The sequence below is a fragment of the Bombus vosnesenskii genome, unplaced genomic scaffold (genome assembly GCF_011952255.1).
Source record: "Bombus vosnesenskii isolate JDL3184/JDL3185 unplaced genomic scaffold, Bvos_JDL3184-5_v1.1 scf7180000013262, whole genome shotgun sequence".
Taxonomy (NCBI): domain Eukaryota; kingdom Metazoa; phylum Arthropoda; class Insecta; order Hymenoptera; family Apidae; genus Bombus; species Bombus vosnesenskii.
In genome coordinates, this window is record NW_022882922.1 from 4,737,374 (window position 1) to 4,762,864 (window position 25,491).

At 43.2% G+C, this 25,491-nt stretch overlaps 1 protein-coding gene and 1 non-coding gene across 2 annotated transcripts; one reads left to right on the forward strand and one right to left on the reverse strand.

The window, feature by feature from the left end:
* Nucleotides 1-2,355: 2,355 nt before the first annotated feature.
* LOC117243361 (nose resistant to fluoxetine protein 6-like) lies at nt 2,356-20,673 on the reverse strand. Its single transcript, XM_033510778.1, has 13 exons — nt 20,211-20,673; nt 16,352-16,548; nt 14,875-15,083; nt 7,536-7,789; nt 7,281-7,451; nt 6,714-6,807; nt 6,517-6,636; nt 6,118-6,283; nt 5,305-5,480; nt 4,782-4,911; nt 4,241-4,558; nt 3,918-4,082; nt 2,356-3,844 (listed from the first exon to the last, which is right to left on the reverse strand). The coding sequence occupies exons 1-12, from the start codon at nt 20,671-20,673 to the stop codon at nt 3,957-3,959; spliced, it is 2,424 nt and encodes an 807-aa protein (XP_033366669.1). The 3' UTR covers nt 2,356-3,844; nt 3,918-3,956.
* Nucleotides 20,674-24,178: 3,505 nt separating this feature from the next.
* Nucleotides 24,179-24,261, forward strand: Trnal-cag. Its single transcript has one exon. It is a non-coding gene; the product is annotated as a tRNA-Leu (tRNA).
* Nucleotides 24,262-25,491: the final 1,230 nt, after the last annotated feature.

Consider the following 25,491-nt stretch of genomic DNA (forward strand, 5'->3'; position numbering starts at 1 on the left):
TGTAACGACCGTGTGTTGCACGTACAATCGACAGTAAAATATAGCAGCGAAAGCGTTAAGATCTTCCGCTTCCGTATCTCGTTAAGCAGTCCTTGCTCCAGTAACTCGTGGAAAATAGGCCTGTTCGTATATCATACACAACTTTGCTCCAATTATTTCACGAGGACGACCTGGTTTCAGGGCGAATTCGCGAAACAGACGTCGGATACAGTTCATCTTGGACGTTTCCACTTTTCGTCATGCATACGAGCAAATGAAATCACAGAAACTACGTAAAATTTTCTCCAATATCGTTGGTATTGGTCGGTGATGGATTCGAAACGCGAATAAGAACAAATTGGACGAAATAGGGACGGAAATGGTTGCAAGAGCGCGGCATTCTTATTCGTTCTCGGTACTAACATACGTATATTTCCGGCTGTGCATATCGATACGAATATATCTCCTTTAAAACGAAATATTTTGGAATACGCACGGTATTTCCCTGTGCTGTGCTGTCCCGGAAATATTTTTACCGAAACGAGGAAAATACAGGTGCGTTCGACTCGCTCGAACTGGATTATTACTCGCACGATCGGAAATACGTTGCGTTTCATCAACGATGAAATATTTAGGCGAGACCATTAACCGTAATGCCCCTCGAAGCCTTAATTGGCTACAGACAATAGGTGCGTGCGCATTAACCGGTTGGACGCAGAGAGGAACGCGCGATGATTAACGCACTGTATATCGATTCGGTTAACGAGGCGTCTAGCTCGTACCATTACGTTATCGTTTGTTCATCTTTCGCTTACGTCGTCAACTTAATCCGATGACGTTTGCGTGACAATACGAAAACGGGTACACCTGCGGCAAAGCACGGCCTTCTATGCATACGCGAGCGTGTACCCGTGCTGACACGTGCAACCGCGAAATCACTCGAAACGGACGGCATGTGATAGGACGCTCATACCGTAACATCGTATTCGCCTTGGATATTCACCTCTGACCACTGGCCCGAATATAGCGGCTGGCGAGAATATTTAGACATTTACCGTACCGAACTTTTATATCTATGTACTTATTGTATACCTATATCGTATCTGTATATATGCGTGTACATGCATGCATGCGTATATCGTTCGAACAGGACGCGCATGAAACGCGTAACTTCTGAAAATCGAGTCGAGAATAACGAGTAGAATTACGAGTACATTAAATGGAGCAGTAGTCGAGAATGACATAAATTCGATGATCGAAACCTCGAGAGTTCGTGAAACTTTGCAGCCATGTACGTTACACGTACATGCGAATAATCGAGAGAACAATGAAAAATTAAGCGGGTCGAAGTTGCGCGCAACTTGTTACCGCCTCTAACGAGCGAGTATAAAATATTCGATCCTAAATTACCGATCATATCGTCCGATTCGTTATCTGCAATTGATCAACGACATGCAACGTTTCATTAATAATCTTCGTTAACGCATTAAATCGCATATTCGTTACACGGTATTTGCTCGATTAAAACGATGGTCGAGAAGTCGGCCGAAAACCGACGCGCATTTCGAATTCGATTTAGACGATGCACTTTAGAAGCTACACAGGATATATACGTAAATTGGATTGTCAATGGAGGGATGCTCGTACTTGTATTAGCATTAGACTCTGGTTGCTGTAGGGCCGACTATGCCGATTAACCGTATCTATTTGCTCGACTACAAATACGAAATACAGGCCTGCCTGATCTGCATTCGATTCCATTAACGAACTAGTTATCCGACCGAGGATCCTCGTAAATTTTTACTCTTCTCGTCTCATTTCTTTCCAACCTTCGATTCCAGTTATCGGATATCGCTATTTCGGAGATGAAAATTCGCTTCTAAAATCACTTGGAAATTTGACCGCCTCGAAAATCATATTCCACGATATTCGATTTCCGAACGTTCCGGCTCGTAAAAGTTCCATTGATTTTTTTTTTTTTTTTTTCGTAATCGTTATTAGAAGCGGAACGAGAGAAGGCACGTGGAAGACAGTTGGCAGAATTTCGGTTTGACTCGAGCCACGAGCGTGTCATCTCGATTTCTGACTACTGTTTGATGGCTACAGTTTCGTGATAAATCGTAAACCGTACTAGACGACTCTGATCTTGGATTCTCCGGATTCTCCGGGACTGGAATGCAACTAGAATTTCCTCGAAAATACGTCGCGATCTTTGCTCGAAGATTTTTCAACACTGCGCTGCAAATAGTTTAATAATAGCGTCGAAATAGCGGAATCGCGAGGCGAATCAGAGTATTCCCGAAGAGGAAGCGAAAAATGAAAAAGCGAAAGGGAAAGAAGCGAAGTTTATAAGCAGGTTTCGAGAATACGCAGAAAGAGAAGGTAAACGTCATGGCGTTGATATACGCGACAGATGATGCAAGTGCGAGACAGTCGGTCGCGTTGCGATAATCGCGTGAAATGGACGTTATACGGCCGTAATTGACGGGACGTTAATTGCATTACTAATCGTGTGCTTCCGAGCACGTAGCACCGCGCAAAGATCGAACACGCGTGCACCAGTACTAGGCCAGAATTACTCCGTGCGCTGTTTACATATTTTCCTTCGTGCTCGTTTCTGCCCGCATATATTTACTTGCTTTTTCCGTTACGTTTTTACGTCAAAGGATGAAAAAAAGGTAAGGTTACTTTTTACCACCGTGTGGCGAAACACCGCGAACGTTGGTTCACGAGTAAACGAGAAACTCCTTTTTACTATTAATCTTTTACTCCAAATATCAATTACGTTTCAGTGATTTTTAATTTAGCCGTTGGCAGCAGAAGAGATTCGGCACGCTTTGCATAATATTTTTCTTTTTCCTAACAGTTATAACGCCTACGTGACGACAGTTTTTCATTTCATTTTGCGGTAAACAGACGCGTATCGAGTTAGTATCTAAGAAAGAATGACGTGAAAAAAACGTACTCGTTTTTCAACTGCTTTTTGTAATTTAACGAAGCAACGATCACTTTAAACGAATCACGTCCGTCTAACATTAAATTTCGTCCAGGCGTGATTTATTTTTTCTTCGATCCAAGTTTAACGCGCTTTCCTATTTCTGTCGTTTTGGCGCACACGCAGACAAGATATTCGTCGCTCGGGAAATACCAGTACGTTTAAAATGAAACGCTTTTTTCAATTTTTTGTACAAACATTTTCTTTCGTTATTGACACTCGCGAACAGGTGTGCTATCGATCTTAGTTATTTAAAGTTCGGTCTTAAGCTACAATTGTTTCGCCGCCTTTATCGTTTTCCGATTTCCTCTGCTTTCGTCGAACTGGACTAGCGGTGGCTGGGCACGGCTCCCGATCGTTTCTTCTTTCGATCTTCGCTCGATTTCCAACTTTTGTCCAAGTTTCCTTACTGCACCAATCGTAAATATTCTCGTGGCACATGATCGACGGTAAAAACGCTATTGGAATCGTATAAAATAACACGCGAGAAGCCTATCGTTTCGGCGATGCTTTGCGAAGAATCTTTCTCACACTCTTGACACGAACGATGAGCGAGACAAAATGAACGCCCGCTTTTTCTGCGAAATTACGAATTTAATACGCTTTGATCGCCTGTATTCTACGGAAGACGCATTTGCCTTTGATTTATACTTTACGACAGTCATAAGCGCCTGTGCAAACATATTCCTATTAAGTACGACGAAATCGTATTGATTTCGCATCATCTAAATTGTCAAAGCACGGCAGCAGTGTATTGTATCGTTGTCGAGAAAAATAGATGCACGAAAGCGGCTTTTATCTTTGTCCCGAAAATATCTGCCAGAGAGTCGGGGATTCTTTCCTCTTGCGCTGGAGAGCTACGATTAAATCCTGAGGAACAAGGAAGTCGATAGCAGGTTTTTAATAACGCGCCTATTGTAAGGAAAATCGAAACGTCCATTACCTAGCGTCGATCGCGCGATACGCTACGTTCGATCTTTCTCTATCTTATCCTCTTCTTCGATATGAAAGCGATCTTGAGCAGATTGACGATGGGCGCCTCGAACGCGATGGAAATGCAGAACGACATCAAGTAGGAGGCGACCAGATTGCCAAAGTACAAGATCAGCTGGAAAACCATATGAAAAGTGAGCATTTCGAGAAAGTACGAAGGTAAAAATAGTTGTTTATGTCTGATTCGAACCATCCGACACTTTGAGATTCACCCAAGCACACATTGTCGCCGTTCGGACCCGAAGACAGCTGGCTCGTTCTGCCTAGACTTACCACGATATTGTTGTGAAGATGGAGCGGACCATCCATCTGGGATACAGTGACCATCATGATGACAGGATGCACCAAGTACGCGCAGTAAGTCAACCTCGATAGCGGATATATCAGTTTGAGCGACAGCAGACTGTCGATCATTCTAGCGTACCCGGTGCAGCATTGAATCACGATGAAGGATACACCGATCGCCCAGGCGGTGTGTCCTAAGGCGGCGTACACGGAACTCACCGGCACGGTTAAGTTTCCGGGATATAGACCGTAGACTACCGAGAACATTATGGCAGTAGATAATACCCAGCCGATTACTCGTACGATCTGCAACAGTGGCGTTTAAGCTCGCTCGCTCGATCTCGTCTCGGTTACGAGTATCAGCTGACGACCAAATAATTTATCAAAGATTAACTGGAACAGGTTTCCTTGATTTTAAACTCGTCGGGATATCTGCCACGTTGGTCCACCAAGGGGAATTTACGTTTCACTTTCCGAGATCAAACGGAGCATCTTTTACCTTATTAAGGTGCCGGATTAAGCTACTTACCAGAGGCAATTTCAATTTGCAATTCGTTCTGAACAAAATGTAACCGGTGATGATGCCAACGAAGTAAGGCCCAGCTCTCAGCCAAGGCTTATCGTACAGCTCGTCGAAAAGCGCAAACGGTTCTTGGATTCTAACCGGGGGAGAAACAAAAAGAGAGAATGAAGATTTACGCGGCAGAGATAGCCGGCAAGTGCGGTATAAGTGGAAAGTACGGGACTCGCTAAGTTATTATAATTAGCGAGTAATCGCGTTATAACCGTTCGCAAAGCTAGAAATCTGACGTTTAATTATAACGGGTCGAAATTTAAAGCGGTGGTGTTTCATTTATAAATCGAATACCGTTAAATCCAGTCTAAAAGTAGGTGGTTGAAATTACACGTTCTGACAATGGACACGACACGCGACAAAAAAGGAGAAAAAGATAGAACGAAGGGGTTTCACTGCTGAACAGAGGTAAACCGGAACGTTTAATCGACGTTAAACGTGCAATCGACAAATTTTTAACGCTTAACGAATTAATTACCTGGCGATGTAATCGTTGGAATAGGCGACGGAGAAGGTGGTAAACCACGAAGAGGCGATCAACAGCAAAATCACGACGACGATGGCCTTCAGGTATTTGATAGATAGAAGAAGCAAAAGTATTCCGAGAACGTAGAACTGTGTGTCGTTCGCCATATACCAGCTCCACAGCATACACTGGAAAGTTGTTAATCAAGTATTCATAGGATAATCACGTCAAGGTTCAACGTACTGAGAATAGGTCATACTATCGGGGAGTATCGGAAAAAAAATACTTGTTCCATGGAAAATCTATAGCCGAGAAAAACTTGATAGCTAATGGATCAAACGTCGTACTCGTTCGATCAAGTAGAACCGTTTTCACGACGTTACATAGACACGACGATCTTTTCCTCTGGTTTGACAGTGGCAGCTCGTAATTTCTCGCTACGGATCTTTGAAATGCGAGGAAGCAAACGGTCGGCTGTTTAACCAATGATTAACCCACTCTTTCTCATGGACGATGAAATTAATTCTAGAACGGTTAGACACTCTCCGCGTTGTCCCGGCACTTTGGAACTTTCTCCGAACGATAGAATTAATTATCGGAAAACGATCGAGACGCTGACACCTTCCCGCCCCGTAATCTCCGCGACTCGTACTTCCTCCTGAAAATTTTGCCGCATCCTCCTCTCGCTGTGCATCGTCGTTCTTTGATTTAATTGTATTTGCGTTCGTGTTAAGAGCTACGTCAATATTAACCAACGACTCTGTTAATTCGCTAACGAGTCTATTAATTTTCTAAATGGTAAAAATGTTGATCCAATATCCTTACCATCTCGGTACGAGGGTAGAGCGAGTTAAGGTACAATGCGTTTCTCCACCAAAACTTTTCGCACGTCAAATGGTCGACGATCACTGGCGAGAACACCGTCCTTGATAGCGCATACTTGATGGCGATCTCGTTTATTCCCAGGACAAAGAGATACGCCGGTGTCAATCTTGGTAAAAGAAAACGGAAAGAGATCGGTATGCGAATTCGCTTGACCGAGGTTTGACAGTCGTTTATTGGAAGAGATTTCTCCTTATTTGAAATTTGTATGCTCGATCGAATCGTGTATCGGATTTTATCGTGGATCTGTTCGCTATCGACTTGGAATAGAACCACGTGCGAAACTTTTACAATTTTAATCCGTTCTGTTTTCGTATCGTAGAATAGTTCGATCTTTTTTACCTGATAAATCTGTAGAGGATCATGATGATAAATTTGGTGAAACACGTCTTCCAGAAAATGCCCTTGTCATTTTTCAAGCTACCGGAAGACCGATAGAAGAGGATCGTAACTAACAAGCCACTGAAACAGTCGCATTCGTATGGATTAGGCGATTGATTATCTCGTAACGAGGATACTTGTCATCGGATGTGTCTTACCTGATGAAGAAAAATGTGTCTACGGAGAAGGTGGCGTTGCTGATAGTTTGGAACATAAAATTCCGCTCTGTCACCGAACGCAGGGTTTTGTTCTCTGTAAGGCGATAGAGAAAGTCATCCCATCTCGAAATTATCAGAGAAAGTTCGAGGTAACGCGTTATATCGAGACGAAGAAAATTCGATTACGGTGAACCAGCAGACCGGTACACGTATTCCGTTACGTCACAATATGTTGCACAGAGAAATTAATCGGATCTATATTAATAAATAATTTTTCCAGCCGTGAAAGCTACTCTAAATTCTAATTGCTTGCAATCTTTTTCCATCGAATCTCATCTATCGTCGACGAGGATGATTCTCGGTGTTCTTAATAGCAACGTCGCAATTACGACAATTATTATTTTCACGAACGACTAATAACAATGTTCCTTGTACTCGTAAATTATAGCGATCAGAAAATCACTCGAGTTCTACTAAAACATAGTGGCCCAAGGTGGTCCAAACGGACGTTCACCGATATTACTCGAACGTCGTGATGTTGTTTCTGAAAAGGGATGATCACTTTACCAGCAATGGAGAAGACTTGAAGATAGGTGTGCACCATGACCACCCATCCCAGCGAGAACACTCTGAGCCCATGCAGACAAGTCAGGCTGTCTCTCGCGGCAGGTTCGGTGCTAACGATCTTGCTGCCGTTCGCGATAGGATTGAAGGCTGTTAGACACGTTAGCCAGAAGCCTGAAAAGAAATGGACGAGAAAGAAAACTGTTAGAGGATCGAAAGATTATTAGCGAGTAACGCGAACCGCTGAGCATGCGTCACCTTTCTTGCTCTCCTTTTCAGAACGATCAGGCGATTCTTTTTGCAAGTTCTTCCCCTTTTCGATCAGCTCCTCCCCGTTTTCTTGGATCACTTCGCCATCTTGGTTTAGATTTTTGTTGGAAAAATTGCTCAGTCTCTCGTTGTTATTCGATACGCTAGATGATTCCACATCCTTGACATTCGGTTGTACTCCTGTTCTGTACTCGTACATAGTCGCACAGATCATCAGAAATAGTAGCGCGCCTGCAACTCCGCTGAAAAACCAGTCGGAAATATGTTTCGCGAACGTAACGTGCAAAAGCAGGATGAATTAAAGAAACGTATCCTCTTTAGAGGATGATTCGAGAAAACTAATCGCGTAACCTCCGTTGGTTAACGTAACCTCCATAAGCTGTCTCTTTCGCGATGATAATTTTAATGGAGCAATCTTTTTATCGGACAAATTTACATTTCTTCGAGTGGTTAAAATTATATCGAGGAGATTACAGCGAAGCATTAAAGCGTATATTAAAATGTAAAATTGATGGTAGTACCGCTAAACCGCTCTTAAATCACGAAGGGATATAGGAAATTTTCCGTGGCATATTCGTTTTCCGTCTCCTGCTCCTTTTTCCACGACATTTCGCTGCTCGCTTTAAAACGCGATTAACCTACGCTGATACCCCTGTAAACAGTTGCCTCCATTATACGTATAAATAATGTAGTATCGTGGACAAATGGCCTAAGAAATATCGGGTGAACCATAAACAATGTTGCGAGAAAGCCTAAGTGCCGACAGGCTCATCAGTGTGTCGTGGACCCTTCGATCGAACAGTTACGCGGAAAAAGGCCTATGCGACCATGTTAACCCTTTCGCTTCGAACGCAGCATATATCCGGCATCCAAATGATGCATATAAATACAAGTGCTATCTGTAGTCAATAGTATATTTTTTCGTTATCGGCGGAACATTTTCTGCTGATTTTATTGACATATTGGATTAATCACTTCTTCAAGTTACTCATTATCGAAACAACATCAAAACGTTTCACGCAATATATTTCAAATATCCAGACGATCGTATACTGTTTCATGCTAAAAAATCTATTAGATCCATTGACAGTGAAACGATATTTCATATACGGTTCTTACAAGTATTATCGTTATTTAAGACTTAGGAAAACGTGTATACAGCAACCACGCACACTGTGCGTATTTCTGGCGCGCGTTTCCGTTCAGTGACAGTACTTCGGCGGATTGGACTGTCAAAGCGAAAGGGTTAAGGGAGAAAGACGAATTAACGGTCGATAGTTAGTCGAGAAATCAGAGTGTCGTCAGCGTCGTCAGAGAGTGTCGTCAACGTTGTCGAGGAGGATGTGGAGGAACCGTCTTAGTCATGGCACATTGCTGTATTTCCATTCCAGTCCATTCCAAATAAATAAGAAAATCCTACAATAATAATTCGGGTTTACGAACAGCTAATCGCTCGTGTTTCTTAGAAAGTAGAACTGGGCATTAAACGAATTACGAATTGTACGATTAAGCACATTTAGCCGCAATAATTTTTATCATATTGATCAATCAATTTGAAACGCGAGGTAATCTAAACGAGCATGACCAAACGTGAACACTGCGAATGCAATTAACATCTCTTTAAAGCAATTGGGTTACGTCTATCCTCGATAGCGATGTTACTGCTATTAAACATACGAACGGTTTTACATTATCGAAAATTTATGACCCAAGTTCCAATGCGAATTGACAATAAATTTAGACTTTAAAGATCGAACAAAATTTTTTCAAAATTAAAATAATGGACGACCAAGCAGCAAATTAATCGCGTCGTTAATGAATATTCATAACGCGGTTACTTGATACGTAACGGTAGATTTCTCGCGGAATTTCTAGAGATAGCTACGTAACAAATATTTCTAAGCATCGATAGAGGCCAAGTATATCGATACAGACGAAGGAAAACCAATAAAGTTTGGGAGATTTATGTATAGCGAGTGTTCCAGATTTCTGGAACGCTTCCCACAAAATCGAACCACCTGCGGAATCATTACCCGTCGACGGTGACTTTACGTCGGTCATAAAGATTCGTAACGACTCAATCACTCTAACTGGAAATTGGTCGTTTCGAGGTTTATTTCGTAGCTCGCGATTCATCGAAGAATTACTTTTGAATATACGGTAGAACATTGATCGTCGGAACGATTAACGGTACGATCGATCATCGGATCACCGATTAAGAGAAAATTGAAATGGGGGAACGACGATAAAACTTGAAAGAGCTTGCCACATTTTTATTAGAAAGCTTCTGTTACTGCTTGATACGGAAACGTTTCATTTTATACGACAGCGAGATGTACGATAATTAATTTGGATAATTAACGTTCCGTTATACTAAGAAAAATCGCGATGAAGCGCAATCGGGTTCACCGTGCGATATCGACTTCGTGACTTTCTTTCCTTGTTTAACCTTTTTAATCGACGTGCAACGACGCTTCGCGGAAAACATTCTTCCCATCGAGCGTTCCTCCTCCCGGGGGAAAGCGAACAATAAATAATGCTCGTCTTTCTCTTTTTCATTTTTTCCAGTTAAAGTAGCGAGCTATGGCAGAGAACAAAGAAATCGATACTCGAGGGATCGACTCGCGGTACAACTAGGTACAGAAGGCGTACTATGCCAGAACCGAGTAATCGTAAGTAAAGTATTTCGGTTTGTCAAAGTTGGTGGAAGAAAGAGAGCTTATTCCGCTTGGCGCGGGACAAACGACAAAAAGTTCGTCATTTTTCTACGTTAATAGGCCCTTAAACGCGAATCACGATGCGCTGGGGGAGAACAAAACGGGGGACAAGTTTTTCCCTCGGCTTTAAGGGGACTCTCTCGTCGTCATTTTATATTACGATGGGAGGCAGCGGTATAAAACTTGCCAGATTTAAATTATGCCGTGACTCATTTGCATTTCTCCTATTTATTTCGAGATTTTTCCGGAGTCACGCGGTAGTTTGTTCGCATGTCCGAGGAAAGCTCATCGAAGGAAAATCGAGGAAAAGAAAGAAGAGTAGAATTACCGTGAAAATTGGTAAAGTAGTTTCATCCTCGTGTCCGAAAAGCATCGAAACCGGCTGGAAACTTTCGGTTAATGCGTTACTTATATAGGATCGTTTCTAGGTCGAAGATTAGGTACCTTTACCAACCTTTCAGAACCTTTATCCGAATCTCTCGGGGGCGTAACCGTAACGCGGCGGTAAAAATTTTCAATTTATCCAGAAATTGAACCGTGCAACGTCTTTATCCCTCGAGAAAACTGGCTACTCCGAGTCGAATCGGAGGTCCAATATGACCATCTCCATTGACAACACGACGCTTGAGAATCCTAAGGATAATAAGCGCAATTTGACTTCGTCCGTCATGGTTTCCTACGTACTATGTTCGTCATACTTTGTATCCCATGAATAAGATTTCGTTCCGCACGGCGTTATCTCAGTACTTTTCCTTTCTCCTTTAATACATGCAAATGAAAAATTGTGGCAACACAGTTTTTTGTTGTTGGACAGCGCGGAAAACTTTTCATCTAATTTTATTCATAAATGTAAATTATCTAAGAACGCGCGGAGCGGTGATTCGCTTATTCATCGAGTCGGCCCTTATTATGCGTCGTTTCTTGCATTTTCGTGTAATTAAATTCGGACGATTACGCGTGCATTTTCATTGCAGATTCGCTGGCTCCTTTGCATAACCAGTGTATATGTTATTCGATGGTACGTTAGAGCGAAGTTAGCGGTATTAACGCGATGAAACTTCACCATTCTGTAGTCGTATTTCGATAGCCTTTATGTAATTTCTGCTGAAACGATCGTTCGATCCGGCAAGCAGCTTTCAAAATCGATCCAGCTGGAGCAATGCTAACCTTAATGTGAGAAAACCGATGGCCGTGGTACCCTCTTCTGGACGTTGAACGATTAAAATCGGTAGAGAGACGCGAATCGAATCAATTCCGCCTTCGAGTGGAATGCACACAATAGCGAATCTACTTTCACGTGTCGACGCTTTCAGCCTTTCTACGATCTTGCGTAATACATTCGAGGCACACGTGCGACCGTGTACACCTGCCGATACGCGCTCTAACACGAATTTCCAACCAAATCGATCGCCGGAAGAAGCGAAACTCCAGAATGTATCTATTCAGAAGTCGGACAGGGTGTCCAATTCGAGAGCTTTGATCTCAGTGGATGCGATGTAAACACGGGCTCGGAATCTCTCTCACGTTCATTAAACTGCAAATGCAATGCTCATTGCATAATTGCTGTAAACCGGTTCGTTGCTAATATAAATACGTGGCTCAGCGAGAGGGGGAGAGAGTGTAAAACGATGATCGTAAATGGACGATTAAAACCTACATATTTGCGCAATCTGGAAAGCAACGAAATTGCTAATACATCGATGCAAATACCGATCGTATTTGCAAAAATCGCGCAGTTTGTTCGAAACACTTTCTTCGAACGTGGTTACGCCGAAACGTACGTACATTTTTGCAACGATTAAGCTACAAGTAAATAGGTCGTAAACTTTTGATTCGGACTATCGAGAAAATCGATCAATTCGTACAATTCTACGAAAAGTTAGTAAGAAAGAGGATCGTAACCCTGACCTTAGACGAAAGCTGAAAGATCTAGCGACTGTTGTGGATGGAGCTTAATAATCTCGAGGTGCACGATCTTATCTAAACGGAGATCGTTTTAAGGCCATAAGATTGTAACTTGCCTTGGAACTTGGACGCGCTACTTGTTGTATTATAGTTAACAGGTATATATGCATCGCGTGCAAGGACGCGACGAGGTGCGAATTCCTATTTATAGTTGGAGCAGGTTAACACTGACGTAATTTGCAGTTAGGAGAAAATTACAAGTTCGAAGGTAGTGAACCCTTTGGAAGCATCTTGCTGCTAGTTCTGTTCATCGAGCGACCGACCAAGTACAGCCGAACGATTCGAATATTTATGACCCAAGTTTTTCGATTAAAATCGGACTTTTACTATTTTTAGCGGAAGTAGAGCGACGCGGCGAGCTTTCTCCGGTATTTACGCGATCGTCGATCTTTCGTTCATTTTGCATAGTTTCTCGTTTTACCGAGAGCGACTTAAGTCGTTGGCATGCGATAAAGGCGCTTCCTCTCTCGGCATCTATCAAAGTTCATCGTGGCGAATCAAGCCGCTGTTCGAAACTTGCGAAAAATTCTGTACAAAGTAGCGAGGTATTCGGCGGTTGGATGTATACGACGTTGCTTTGTGTTCGTTATGATTTACGCAGAGTAATTCCTTTTAGCACGAGCTCGTTTCTGTCTTCGATCGAACAACGATCCTCGAATGCATTTAGAGATTCGCATCGATTACCAATCTCTCGCTTTCTCCCGTTCTTTCCACCGGTGACATAACGTCGTTTATCGAGATTTAATTGGCCCGGTGCAAGGACGCAGCGATAGAATCGCTACGAGATATTATCTCGGATCTGAAGGCAAGTTACTCCAGGAAAAATCGGCGGATGACGTTCGAAAGTTAAGTGTCTTTTGGTACAACTTTCGAGTTGAGTTGTTAAAGTAGCGACGCAGCCGCGTTGCATAATTCGCGATCCGATGGCTTTGCAAAAACAGTTCTGGCGTCGCCACAGACACGACGAATATGAATCTAAGTTGTGCAAGTAATGCAACCAACGATCTGCGTGCAGCGTATTTTTCGTATTTTTCTTTTGTTCGGACTGTCATTGACGCAATCGTTGTTCTATGGCGCTTTCGTGTAACTGTGACATGGCTCGCATAATATTCCATCGAGGCGTGTTCGATCTTTTCTTTCGATTTGTCGCAACTACTCAAAAGTAGAACGGATATGGCAACATATTTTTTTCGAAGAGATCTGCTTTTTCAGAAAATTGCCGAGTTGTGTACGAAAGGGAATGTCGCGATGGACTGAATCGGTGCGAGCGTTTCTGCATCGGGCGAGCAAAACGCGTTCTAAAAAAGTTTTGCAGCGATGGTTTACGCGGAGACCGTAATTCCATTCCAGAAGAAAGTACAGAAAGCGTATCGCGCCCGTAGATGAACGAGCTTGCGTACGTGCACCGTGATGGATCATTAAGCGTGCTATCGTACAGACGATAAACCTGTGATACAGGCTCGCTGTAACTAGACAAATTTACAACGTCGTACAATTAAAAATACTACCACCTGTTCCAGTGCCTTCGACGCTGCTTTTAGGAACAAGAAAGTTAACGAACTATCGGGTTATACGTGTGCAGGATCAAAAACCCTCGAGCTCGCTTCTCTTCGCGTATCGTTTAAAAATAGGCACTTGTAACCGACGATCGAGAGAACTTAATTTTGTTTCGTTTCTTCGCGCGAATTCCTCTTTACGCGAACGGAGACGCGCGTCTAATCGGACAACGAGGAAAAGTTTTTCTTATATAAGCCAATACATTGGAACATATCGTAATGTTAGCGCGAGTTAGCTAGCCATCTCGACACGTAGTTACGTGAACGCGTGTGTAAGTTATTCGTGCTAAGTTATCGAAGTGAATGTAACCATTGCGCAAATTCCGGTCGTGTAACCGAAGAAATCGCGGCAAAAAATATATTTCTATGCGTTGTTAGGTCTTCAATGGAATTTCGTAATTAGCGTAATTTCGTTGAAACGCCGGTCGCTGATTGCGTTGCACCGAGCATGCTCGTATTTCGAATTCTGAAATTTCGTAATTTGACCACGAAAAGTTAAACCGCAGAAACTCGTGGTTTGCTAATGGCTTGAAACACGTCGAACGAGCTTTGCAAATGCAGCGGGGTCTTAAAAATTGTCTCGTCGGAGTTTAACTGCAGGTAAACCGCGCCACTGATCTTTTACGAGTATTTAAATACATATGTATGTCCTCATCACGTAGTTGCTTCATACGCGGAAACGTTCGAATATTTTTTACGTAAGTAAACAGACGCGAATTCGCGTAAGAGTGTCGTGCATGGAAATTCTTGTTGATCGAAGATACGTATCCCGTAATATCTCGCGATATCTTGTTCCACGCGGTTACGCCGTTTCTCCGACTTCTCAGCGACTTTTATCCGTCGTTCGAAGTTTCTTTTAACCTTTGCAATTATTTGCTCGTAATCTAAAGCTGATATAAGAAAATGTGTCGGTTTGTTCGAGTTGGCGATCTAGTGGAACGAAGCCGATAAACGCGGCAGCCTCGCAAACGAAAAAATAATTGAGATCGCGCGATAGATTATCGGATGGTGGAGTTCGGTGGAAAATTTGATCGGTCGACTTACGATTTACGCGGGCCACGGCGAAAGAAAAGTTCTTGCGTTACTTACGAGAGAACGTACGACTTGGGATCGCGCCAAGGGTTGTAATTGCTCGAAGGCACAGATTTCACCGCAACGATGTGGATCTTCGGGCCGGTCGATCGATAAGTCGAGTTACCTTCTCGTTCGACTCGATCGGCGTTCGCTCTTAGCATCGAGGTCAGGGATGCTTGGTCGCACGTAGCTGGCAGGCAAAGACCCAAAAATACTTGTCTCGTCTGAAAACAAATTGGTTCTAGTTCGATCTACGATGTGGCTCGACAAGCATGGAATTACGTCGCCGAGATACGAAGAAGCAGGAAAAAAACTATCGAGGCGTCTTAATTAAATTTCAGACGCTGAATCGCAAGATAAATCAGAGCAGGAAGATTCAATTTCAAGATTAATTAAACTTTTATGCCCTCGCATTTCGCTCGGTTTACTTTGCGCCATGATTTCCAAACTGCCTCGAAGTTCGACGGGCTTTTAAAATTCAATTTCTTTCTAGGTTTTCTTCCTTCGTTGCTCCGTCCGTTTCTGCTACCCGTTTTTCCAGCGCGATCATGCCAACCACCGCACGTCTGACGGGAAAGTCGCGAAACGATTTCGAACTCGCCCGACGTACAGTTGCATCTGCTCTCGCGATAATCTTCCCATGTAAAAACTCTTCCGTATCGGTCGCGCTGTAAACGATTTCTAGGAACCACCTTAGTGGACACCGTGAAACAGTAACTATCAACTACTCTGTTACGGGAGAAGTCGTTGATTTTCGCCACTCGAGAACTTCCCGCGTCTTAGATTTCCCACGTGCTACTCTTTACCTCGGCTTCTCGATCTTCGAATAGCATTCCAAGAACGATAGCCACCTTGCAGCGTTTCTATCCTGATTAGCTTGATTCTCGCGCCGGACGCGTCGCAACGAGGAAGGAAAATAACTACGAAGCACGGGGTTGTTTCTCTAGAATCGCGAAATACGGAGCGTCGTGTAATCCGATTAAGCTAAACGATGCAACTCGGATTCTCGGTAGCGACAAAGTTCTTCGAGTATTTACGCTACGATCAAAACGCTAATAATCGCCAGGTTGTCGCGTTAGTTGCGTTAATTTTCCCGCTTGCCGTATAAATAACTCGCTTTATTAATCTCGTCGCGCTGGCGAAGACGACGCAGTCGGCGGATTCTTCGACTCGTAAATATTTAACAGAGGCTAAATAATCGTTTGCGATTAATTATTCGTTGACTAATTCCGTTCGGAGGATAAACGTTTCGTGCGTTTGCCGAAGCCGGTTTCTTCGAACTATGCGTTTAATTAATCCGTCTAATAATTCATTCGCTGTCGGAGTTATCGCGCTATTCGACTTACGAAGGCTGGTTAAAGGATGGTTTAATTAAACGAATTAGGAATACCTTTGTGCAAAACGATAATTCCGCGCGAATTTATCCGACGAAGACAAGAGTTAACGATGGAAAAGTTGAAACGATCGGGAAGAAACAAGCAGAAGTACTTACCGAGAATTCGAGTTCCTTGGGCAACGTCAAGTACATCCTCGCTACGTGAAATTTCAACGCATAGGGCGGAGTATCGTCGAGTTCCTGGCGAATACTTCCTCTGGTGGCATTTAGCTCTTTGCAGAGGGTGCTCGAACCAAGCCAGAAACCGTTCCCGAAATGGAACTGCGACGAGTAACGGCCACTGGCGTCCGACACTGCGAAGAAAGGAGCACGTTGAGGAATCAAACGCGATAAAGAAAGCGTTCTTCCGGAAAAGAGAGGAAGATAACCGCACGTCGCAAACACCGTCGTTTCTCTGCAATGAATCTCCGTCTCGAATAGGTTTACGAATTGCCTGCTGAATGATAAGATTTCAAAGTTGAAAGAACAATAGCGACGAAGAGATTTCAAAAGGTTTTTTCTATCGTGAAAAGACGTGCCGCGCCGAGAGAAGATCCTTTTCCTTCTCCTCTGTTTTCATTGTTTTTGCTCGAGACTCGCGCGAAAAGCTCGGCATTCTAGTTTCCGACGGTTGGATTATACGACCACGCCTGAAAGGTTCATTGTCAGTTACGTAAAGCCAGATTGTGACCGCAGTAGCGGAGAAAGTACAGTCGACTGCCATTACGAGAAAACACGACTCACTGGCGACAACGCGTATTTAAGCGGACGTAATTTCGCGTGAATCTTGGATCGTCGAGATATTAGAGGTAAACGATAAAATCGACCAGATGGAATCTCGCGTGCAACAGTTGGGTTGCTTCTCGAGAAAAGAATTCTGGCAAGCGGGAATCGCGTTCGACGCTTTTCTTCCAATTTTCTAATGTTAGCTACGTTCGAATCGACAATTAGAATGGCTTTTACAGAACTTTGTTCTTTCCATATTCGCGTAATAAATAAAATTCTCATAAAACCGTTCAAATATTTGACTAGAAACTACATTCGTATTTACTACGTGTATATTTACTAGGCTCTTTTTCAGCAAGCTATTCAATTATACTTTGTTCGTCGAGTGCACAGACGATTAACAGTTTGCGTCGGAAAAAGGAGGATCGGTGAACAGACTCGAGCTTTCGAAACACTGCGGTGACGGGTGGTGTCGGTCTGTTTCGACGTACGAGCAAAGTAGTCTGCGACATTATCGTCCGACGTAACAGCTTGCGTGCGTTCAATGAGAATTTGTCAAAGGAGTAATTTCTGGAAAATCAGCGTTCACCGGTTACTCCTCGAGGGCTACGTTCACTCACCGAGTTTGAAACGAGTGTTCCATAATTTCTTAGCGTCGTTGCGAGCTTTTAACCGTTCCCTGTATCTACGCGACTACGTTAAAATCCAATTTTTAACTGGAGCGTCGAAATACGTACAATACGCGCATAACGCGTGTGTTTCATAAGGCTCGTTGACTCCCTGAATCCCCTCGTACGAGCTACGAGTTTGTTAATTTTTAATATCGATATTTTTCACGATATTGTCAAATGTCAAACGTAGAACTCGTAGGATATAGTAACTGCCTTTTATACGTTCGACGGGGCACCGCCTACGCGCGATATTTTGCGCGTTCGAAACAGATAGAAATTATCAGTATGAACGAAGTATTTGGGATATCATTACGTCGGTCGGAAATCATCGTATTTTATTTGTTTACAACTTCGCTGCGATGTCTGTACACCGTAGGCAGATAAAATTGCTGCGTATTTGAATCGAAATATAAATAATAAAGCGATGGTGTAATATTGTTGGAGAAACGAATCGTTCGATGAATTATTCCGTAATAGAGAGAATCTCTCGAACGCAGCATATTGTACGAATATCTGATAAAAGGAGCTTGCAATGGGAACGATCCTCGCAGTCTTTTTTAGACGCTTTATACAATTTTTCGAGCTTAGAAAAGGTATTTAATATTGCGAGTCAAATCGTAAAGCCATTGAAAGAGTATTTCGACGATAAACAAAGCAACAACAAAAATGAAAAATGAAAAATAATATAACAAATAAATAGGTGAATAAATATAACGAATATAATAAGTATAATAAAATAAAAAATATAACAATATCAAAAATGAAAAATTTAACAGTAGAGAGATAAATGAATCGCTACGCGAATAAATGGAAAAGAATAACAGAAATCTTAATAAAATCCGAATTATTTCTTTCCTTCTGAAGAACGAAAAACGACAGATCAGCTTAGTAGATTAAAAGCACAAAACTCGTAAGTCGTTGGAACAGGTTCGTTGGTTGAATCAGTGGCGATGAAAAAAAAATATAGCGATCGTATGGCCATGCAGCGAATCTCTCGTGTTTCTCTGTTCCTGCACGACCAGCATGTCGCAATGAATGCGACGTATCTCTGCGGAAAGGGGTCGAACAGTGTCAGAGAGCGTTTACGTCGCGTTGGAAAGTGAATCTGCCTGTACGAGTGCGAGAAAGATAACGTCGTATGCGGTTTGTCGGCTATCGAATCGGCGCGCATATTCGCGTTGCAGTTTGACCGACCGTTTCGCCATAATCCGATCTTTGCTTATTGCCGGAAGCAATCGCGAATCTGGAAAATCATGCGATTCTATTGGATTCGCGCAATCCAGAGCACCGATCGGTTCGTCGAATGATCCTTCGCGCGTCTTTCTCTCTTTCTACCAACCAGTAATGATCGCACGACCTCCATCGTGATGGAATTTGGACTTCGAGGTAGAAAAGTAGCACTTTCAGACTGTTTTAAGACGAATCCTATCGTTTTAAGATCTCTGTATCGATGTCCAAAGCGAAGTAACGGTCGTCGAAAAAAATGCGTCTGATCGTAAATTAGGAACTCGAGACCTTCGGATTGAAAATCGCCAGAAATTCTGCCAATTCTAGCATTCGTCGAGGAATATTCAAAGATACGAGCGACGATTCGGCGATCGTGCGTTAAGTGCGTTTAACAAGGAACCGCGATGATCGAGATAAGCGATCATTGCGAAAAGACCGGTGTACGGAATTCACGCATAAATCAAATTATATAAAGAGTTAGCTGTTCCGTGGTATAGAAAGCAAATCTATTCGTAATGCACGTTATACCGTTATCGGGCGAATGCCACGGTTTATGGAAATAAATCAATTACGTAATGCTGGACGGCGTCGAGTGGCATTAATCCAGCGAAACACAAACTTTCGATTCACCCGATTCAGAGTCACTCCGGGTCAGAATTAATGGAAAGGGAATATTTCGAATTTCCAACTTTCTTCGACGAGTTTGCCAGTGATCGAAACGACCACCCACCCTGACGTTGGCTTCGTGACACGGCAGAAGCGGGAAACTTTACAACTACGAGGTGTTGGTTCGCTTCCATTGCGATTTACGATAATAACTTCGCGTTTCTAGCTCGAAACCTAAATTTCGCAGTAACTTGGCTTGGAACATCGTAATAGACTGCCCATTCAACTTGGCTTTTTGCATCGTCTCGAGCCGCAAGAATTCTCCCATTGCTTTATCCACGGTGGAATAAGGTCGAAAATTCGTTTAACGATAAAGCGTTCGTTCCGGTGCTGTTAGAGGAACGTGACAAAAGCCTTGCGAAAATCAAGCGGTAAATTGCTGTTTCACATCGTAGTAACGCCGATTTAGCAATCGGCTCTGCCAACGACACGCCGCTCGCAAACACAGCGAAACACGACTTTCTCTGAACGCTCGTTATTAATTGCGGGCAACGTGCGAGTACCAAAGTATCGGTTCCAGAAATCTTCGACACGTACTAAAACGCAAACGTTGCAACGTCGCGAGTGCGATTGTTAATCGCGTGACACGACGGTGGATCTGCGCGAGGCGGGAAACGACCCGAGCGTTGGCCTGCTGCTTTCTCGATCGTTTACCGATCGTTTTCGAGCGAGCTTGTTCTACTCACTCTTGGCGGCCCATAGCTTCCCATCCTTCAGAGACTTCAGAAACAATTCTAGTTCGTTCCTGCAGTCGTGGCCGAGTTTACCAGGTACTCTGGACCACTCGAGGGGATCGTAAAGATCCACCAGCCATTGGATACTGTTCGCCGTCTTCTGCAACTTTTCTTTCATAAAATCGATATCCAGATCTTCGTGTTCCTCTTGCTTCTCGTCGAACAACTTCAGATACTTCTTCCAATCAAGTTCCGGATTGTTTTTGCTGAATTCGATTAACGGGCCGCGCCTATCTTTCGACGTCTGCTTCTCCGCCTCGTAATCGGTGCTGTTCAAATTTGTCACCCTGGCCGTTATCGACGACGCGTCTTGAGGTCTGCCGATTCGCAGAATGTTGGAATCGTTCCTCGAAACTGGACCCGCGTCCACGACGCAGTTTAGCACGAATAAAAAGCAGCCAAAGTAAAGCGACATTTTTCGGTCGATTTTACGAAACGGTCCGACCGTCTCGTATTTTGTATCGCGTTTTCCGATATTGATCGACGCTGCGCTTCTCTCTCGGTTCCTAAACATGTCGTCGGTTTCCTTCGTCGAAATCTCCAGACGTCATATTAAATTAGAACAGCGACTGAACTTGCCTCGATGGGCAATTTTCGTTTCTCGATTGCTCAGCTGTTCAAATCATCGAGCATGTTTAAGGACGCGGAAGGTCGATCGTGAGAGGAATGCAACCGGGTTATCCCAGACAGTTTACGATCGTAGAACGAGACTCACTTTCGTTTCTCACTAACCACCGGTTCGACTCTATTTCCAATGCGAATTACCGCTTAGCGTAACAACGATCCAGTAACGACACGAAAATAAATCGCACGAATAGAGCCCGGATTCGCTTATTCCCTCTCGAGATATTGGACACGAGTGAAAAAATCGAGTCTCCGGGGGGCAAAGTTAGACGCACACACGAGACTAAGGATCACGCACTGAATGAAGCGAATCGAGTTAGCAGTCACGTTTACCTGCCGACTTGGGGCCCCCCTTTCTCTTCGCGATATACTTTACCGTGGTAAATACATTTCCTTCTTCGGCCCTCCGACAACGGTCGCCGACGAGTGGCGTTCTGTCTCTTTCGAAAAAGACCCCTTCGGAAATCCCGACGATCCTGCTATCAGGATTCTCTCTGTATTTAGGAAATCCTTTCGCCTTCTTCTTCGTTTCGTGGCTCGATTCGTTCAACTTTACGATCCCACTTTTCCATACGAAATACTACTTTCATTCTGTAAAAAATTATACTCGGTAGTTGTGCTGGGTATGAACTCGATGTAATTATCAAACAAATTACAAGACTTTTACACAGGTCTTTGCAGCATATGGAAACACCATAATTCATGGGTACTTTGCGCGAACGTAAACCGTTTTTTCGTTCGTTAACGGTGTTTGGAGAAAGCGATGAATATTACGTTGATTACTCGAGTTATAGTTTCTAGAGTGGCTCGTTACTATCGCCTCGGCGAACTAACGCTTACCATTAGAATGCACGTTTCTTTTTTTCCCATCTGTCATTCTTTCGTCCAAACGCTTATTACTTTCGCAAGGTCGAACGTACATCTTCTTTAGAAATTTACATATAAAGAAGTTCGTGGCTCGTAAATCTTCACATTTGCGTCGTAGTGAATCGTATCGTAGGAATATGGGAAAGATGTTAGAGTATTTCGTCACTGGCGAAGTCACTTTTTCGAATCCATGTAAAGATTAAAATACTACGTATGATAAGATAGGAAGATGGAAAAGACAGGACAGAAAAAAGGGGCAGGTTTTTCGCTGCAACGGCGACCTTCCTTCGATCAGCGACTTCTTTATTCTATCGTAGAATATTCGGCGTAAAAACACGCAACTTCTGCGAAAAAAAAAAAAAGCGAGATGCGGAGCCGGTGACAAATTTTTGCGAAAACCTCGTAATGTCTAAGATAAAGGCAAAGAAAGGGAAGCGCGCAAATTTGCGCGAGAGTTCATCGAATCAGCGAGCCATCTGTTTTCTTTCGACTTTTGCGCCAAGTGCTCGGATTAAATCCCACGGGTGCCTGAAAGAGAAGCGTTTAAACGAAGTTCACGTTTCTAACTTTTAGATCTTCTTGGTGAAATTGCATCTTCCACTTGCGCCCAAAGCCCGAGACGCGGCAAAGGGTTTGATGAAATCTTGTTCCGCGATAATAGAGAAGCTTCTGGCTGCGTAGCTCCTCGAAATAAGATTTAACAAACGAGGTTTTAAAAGAAACTTTCACCCAAAGTGAAACTGCTTCTTCGTTCCCTCGAAATATTTGCGTTTTCATCGAGTAGCTTGCCAAGTGCCTCGTCATTGTCAACCCCGCGTACAAATCGGGACATCGCGAGACCCTTCGATCGCGTTCTTCAACGTTCGTTAGGTCATCCAGGACACGGCTGTTGCATATTTTCACTTTTATTTGACATTTACGTAACGCTAGCGCCAGTAAAACCGCCGCGAAAGACTTTCGACCGTGGCTCTCACTCGTCAGCTCGATTCTCGTTCGCGTTACGAAGCTTCCAAGGTTTCTCCAAATTTCTCGATCGCTCCCTCTTCCGACGATTTCCCGGAATCATCGGGGTTCGGTTGGTTCCACGGCACGGAAACTGCCTCTCGAGGAGATCCGGTTGTCTGTTACGCAACGGAGCTTTCTACGCTCTCGGTAACGACTCGCAACCGGTCCCCTCATAGGAAGCGGGAGCTGAGTCTCGGAGCCGCCGCTTTAGCGACTTGGAACCGGCGAGAAAGCAATTTACCATCGATTCGAATTCATGTTATTGCTACGCGGGGCAACGCCGCTACCCGCGACTATTGCAACAATCGCTCTTTTTTTTTTTAAAGTCGATTAACCTTCGACGATCTCGATCGAGCAGTTTCGCAAAATTGGATTCCCGCCAATTGGAATTTAGACTACAGCGTTTAGCGATATACAAAGTTTTAGAAAGCATTGCAAAATAGATGGGTTTGTACGCGAAAGGCATCGGAACAAACGGAACGCGTTTGAGTAACACGAGCTCGTGTATCGAATGATATTTTGGCGTGGTATTTTTCTGGCGAACTTTTTTATTCAGACAGAAACGATGTCCGACGTGAAAAGCGTGAAAAGTGAAAAATCGCGCGCGAGCAACGGTAAATATTTCGCCGGAGTGTCGTATGGCACGTAAGATATTTTTTGGCAAATATCGCATTTACGTACATTAAGTATGTAAAAAGAAGAATATCAAACATCTTCTCGACGAGAGTTTCATTAAAAAGCAAATATTAAGAAAACGTACGAAAGGACTGATTAGTAGACAATACACATAAAAGACGCGTGGATGTAATTGCGTTTGCAAATACCACGTATCGCGGAAGTGAAAGGCCCAAGTATTGGTAGAAAATTCTATTGCTATTTCCAGGTGTGTTTTTGCATACCGTGAATTTATCTCACGCATAAATTCAGGTAGCGAACTACATTCTCTGCAGATGGTACTTTGTGCCGTTCTGAAATATCGATCGTGTGAAAAGTTACAGGTGCAAACGATATTCGCGCAAACAAGATACGTACGTAAATTTTCAAATTAAAATTTTCGAATTTATACACATTTAGTTTGAGTCCAGGCTGCTAGTTTGTAATCTTATCATTCCTATATTCGTCGTAGGAAATCGTAGGGGGCGTAAGAAACATTCTGATTTTTTCCAGTCGATGATCTTATCGTGTTCTCCATCGGTAACGTCGGTGCCATCGCTACAATGGTAAAAAGAATCGAGCCTTCGAGCAATAGAAAAATGTAGACACGGGCGGATAATATTATTTTATCACAAAGTTTAATTTGTAGCTTGCAATCGTTTCGAAACTAAATTCCATTTTGCGATTAGATATTTTTTTTATATCTATCAAATTCCAAATATAAAAGCATTCTGTACAATTTCTGATGCATTTTGAAAACGTTGCATCGAGTCAGGATGGCCGAGCGGTCTAAGGCGCTGCGTTCAGGTCGCAGTCCACTCTGTGGGCGTGGGTTCGAATCCCACTTCTGACAAGTTTCTTTTTTTCTTTCCACCTCGACGTTTCTATCAAATCATTGTTCACTACAGATATCATCAACCTCTTTTATTTTAAACTGCGTTACGAAACAAATTACGATATCGTATATTTTTTAATCTCTTCAATCCACGTAAGAATCGCTGCACGTTCGATGAAACGAAAGCTAAATGAGAAAAGAAAACAAACCGATGAATGGTCGCTGTCGAAGTGCAAAAGATCTTATCGCGTGCAAATATTATCGCGTTACCAGTTAAAGTATCGTGCTTTGAATCTCATGTATTTACGATTTTAATGTTTACGATAACGAGTACCGACGAAGATAACTGTTTCACGGCGCAAACAGTTAAACAAGCAGGGAAGAGGAGAAAATCGAGAGAGGAAGTACTATTCACCGTTTGATCGATGACGTGCAAACTCGAATCGCAACGTCGCGGTCTTCGATACAAGAGAAATACGAGGATACTGGCAAATTCTTAAGCGCAATCCACGTTGCACGACCGCTACCGATACGCGAGACCAAGAGAAGCGTCGATAGGGCAAACGAGTCATTGACTGGCACGGTCGTAACATTCGAGCCAGCGAAAGAGACAAAGACGAGAAGGAAGCGAGCCTGGTCTTTGGTTTTGTTCGTAGATATCGAGAATTGGTTGCGCGATTCCATTTGCACACAAAGCGTAGAAAATATCGCGTCATTTCGAAAAGGAAATCGCGACACGTTCGACTCACTGGTTTACGCGTGTCGATTAATTTTGATAGAGAGATCGCAGTTCCCATTTATTCGTTTATTCGTCGATCCTTGGCTTACGTAACAGTTACAATTATAGAACACGATCGTGAGTAGATAAAATGCAGAAGAGATTCCGCACAAAGATAACATGGGAACAGAAAACGTTAATTGATCCATCGAACTCACTTACGTTAACGATGTTACGCGAATGGAATGAAATTCGTCGTAAAGATTTCGGCGATAATCTTGAAATGAAAAGAGTCTCGTTTTAAAGCAGTCGAGGACGCGTGTAGGTTGAAACGCGATAAATTTTCAGTTTCCATGACTACGCTATTAAAGACACTTTATCATAGACGATACCACGATATCACCAGAGCGATCTAAATCGTTGCATTGCTATTGCGATTTGACCGACGTTCTCTCGACCCCGTGGATATTTTTTCGTAACGTCGAACGTACGATCACCAAGCGGGACGACAGGCGACATATGGTCGTACA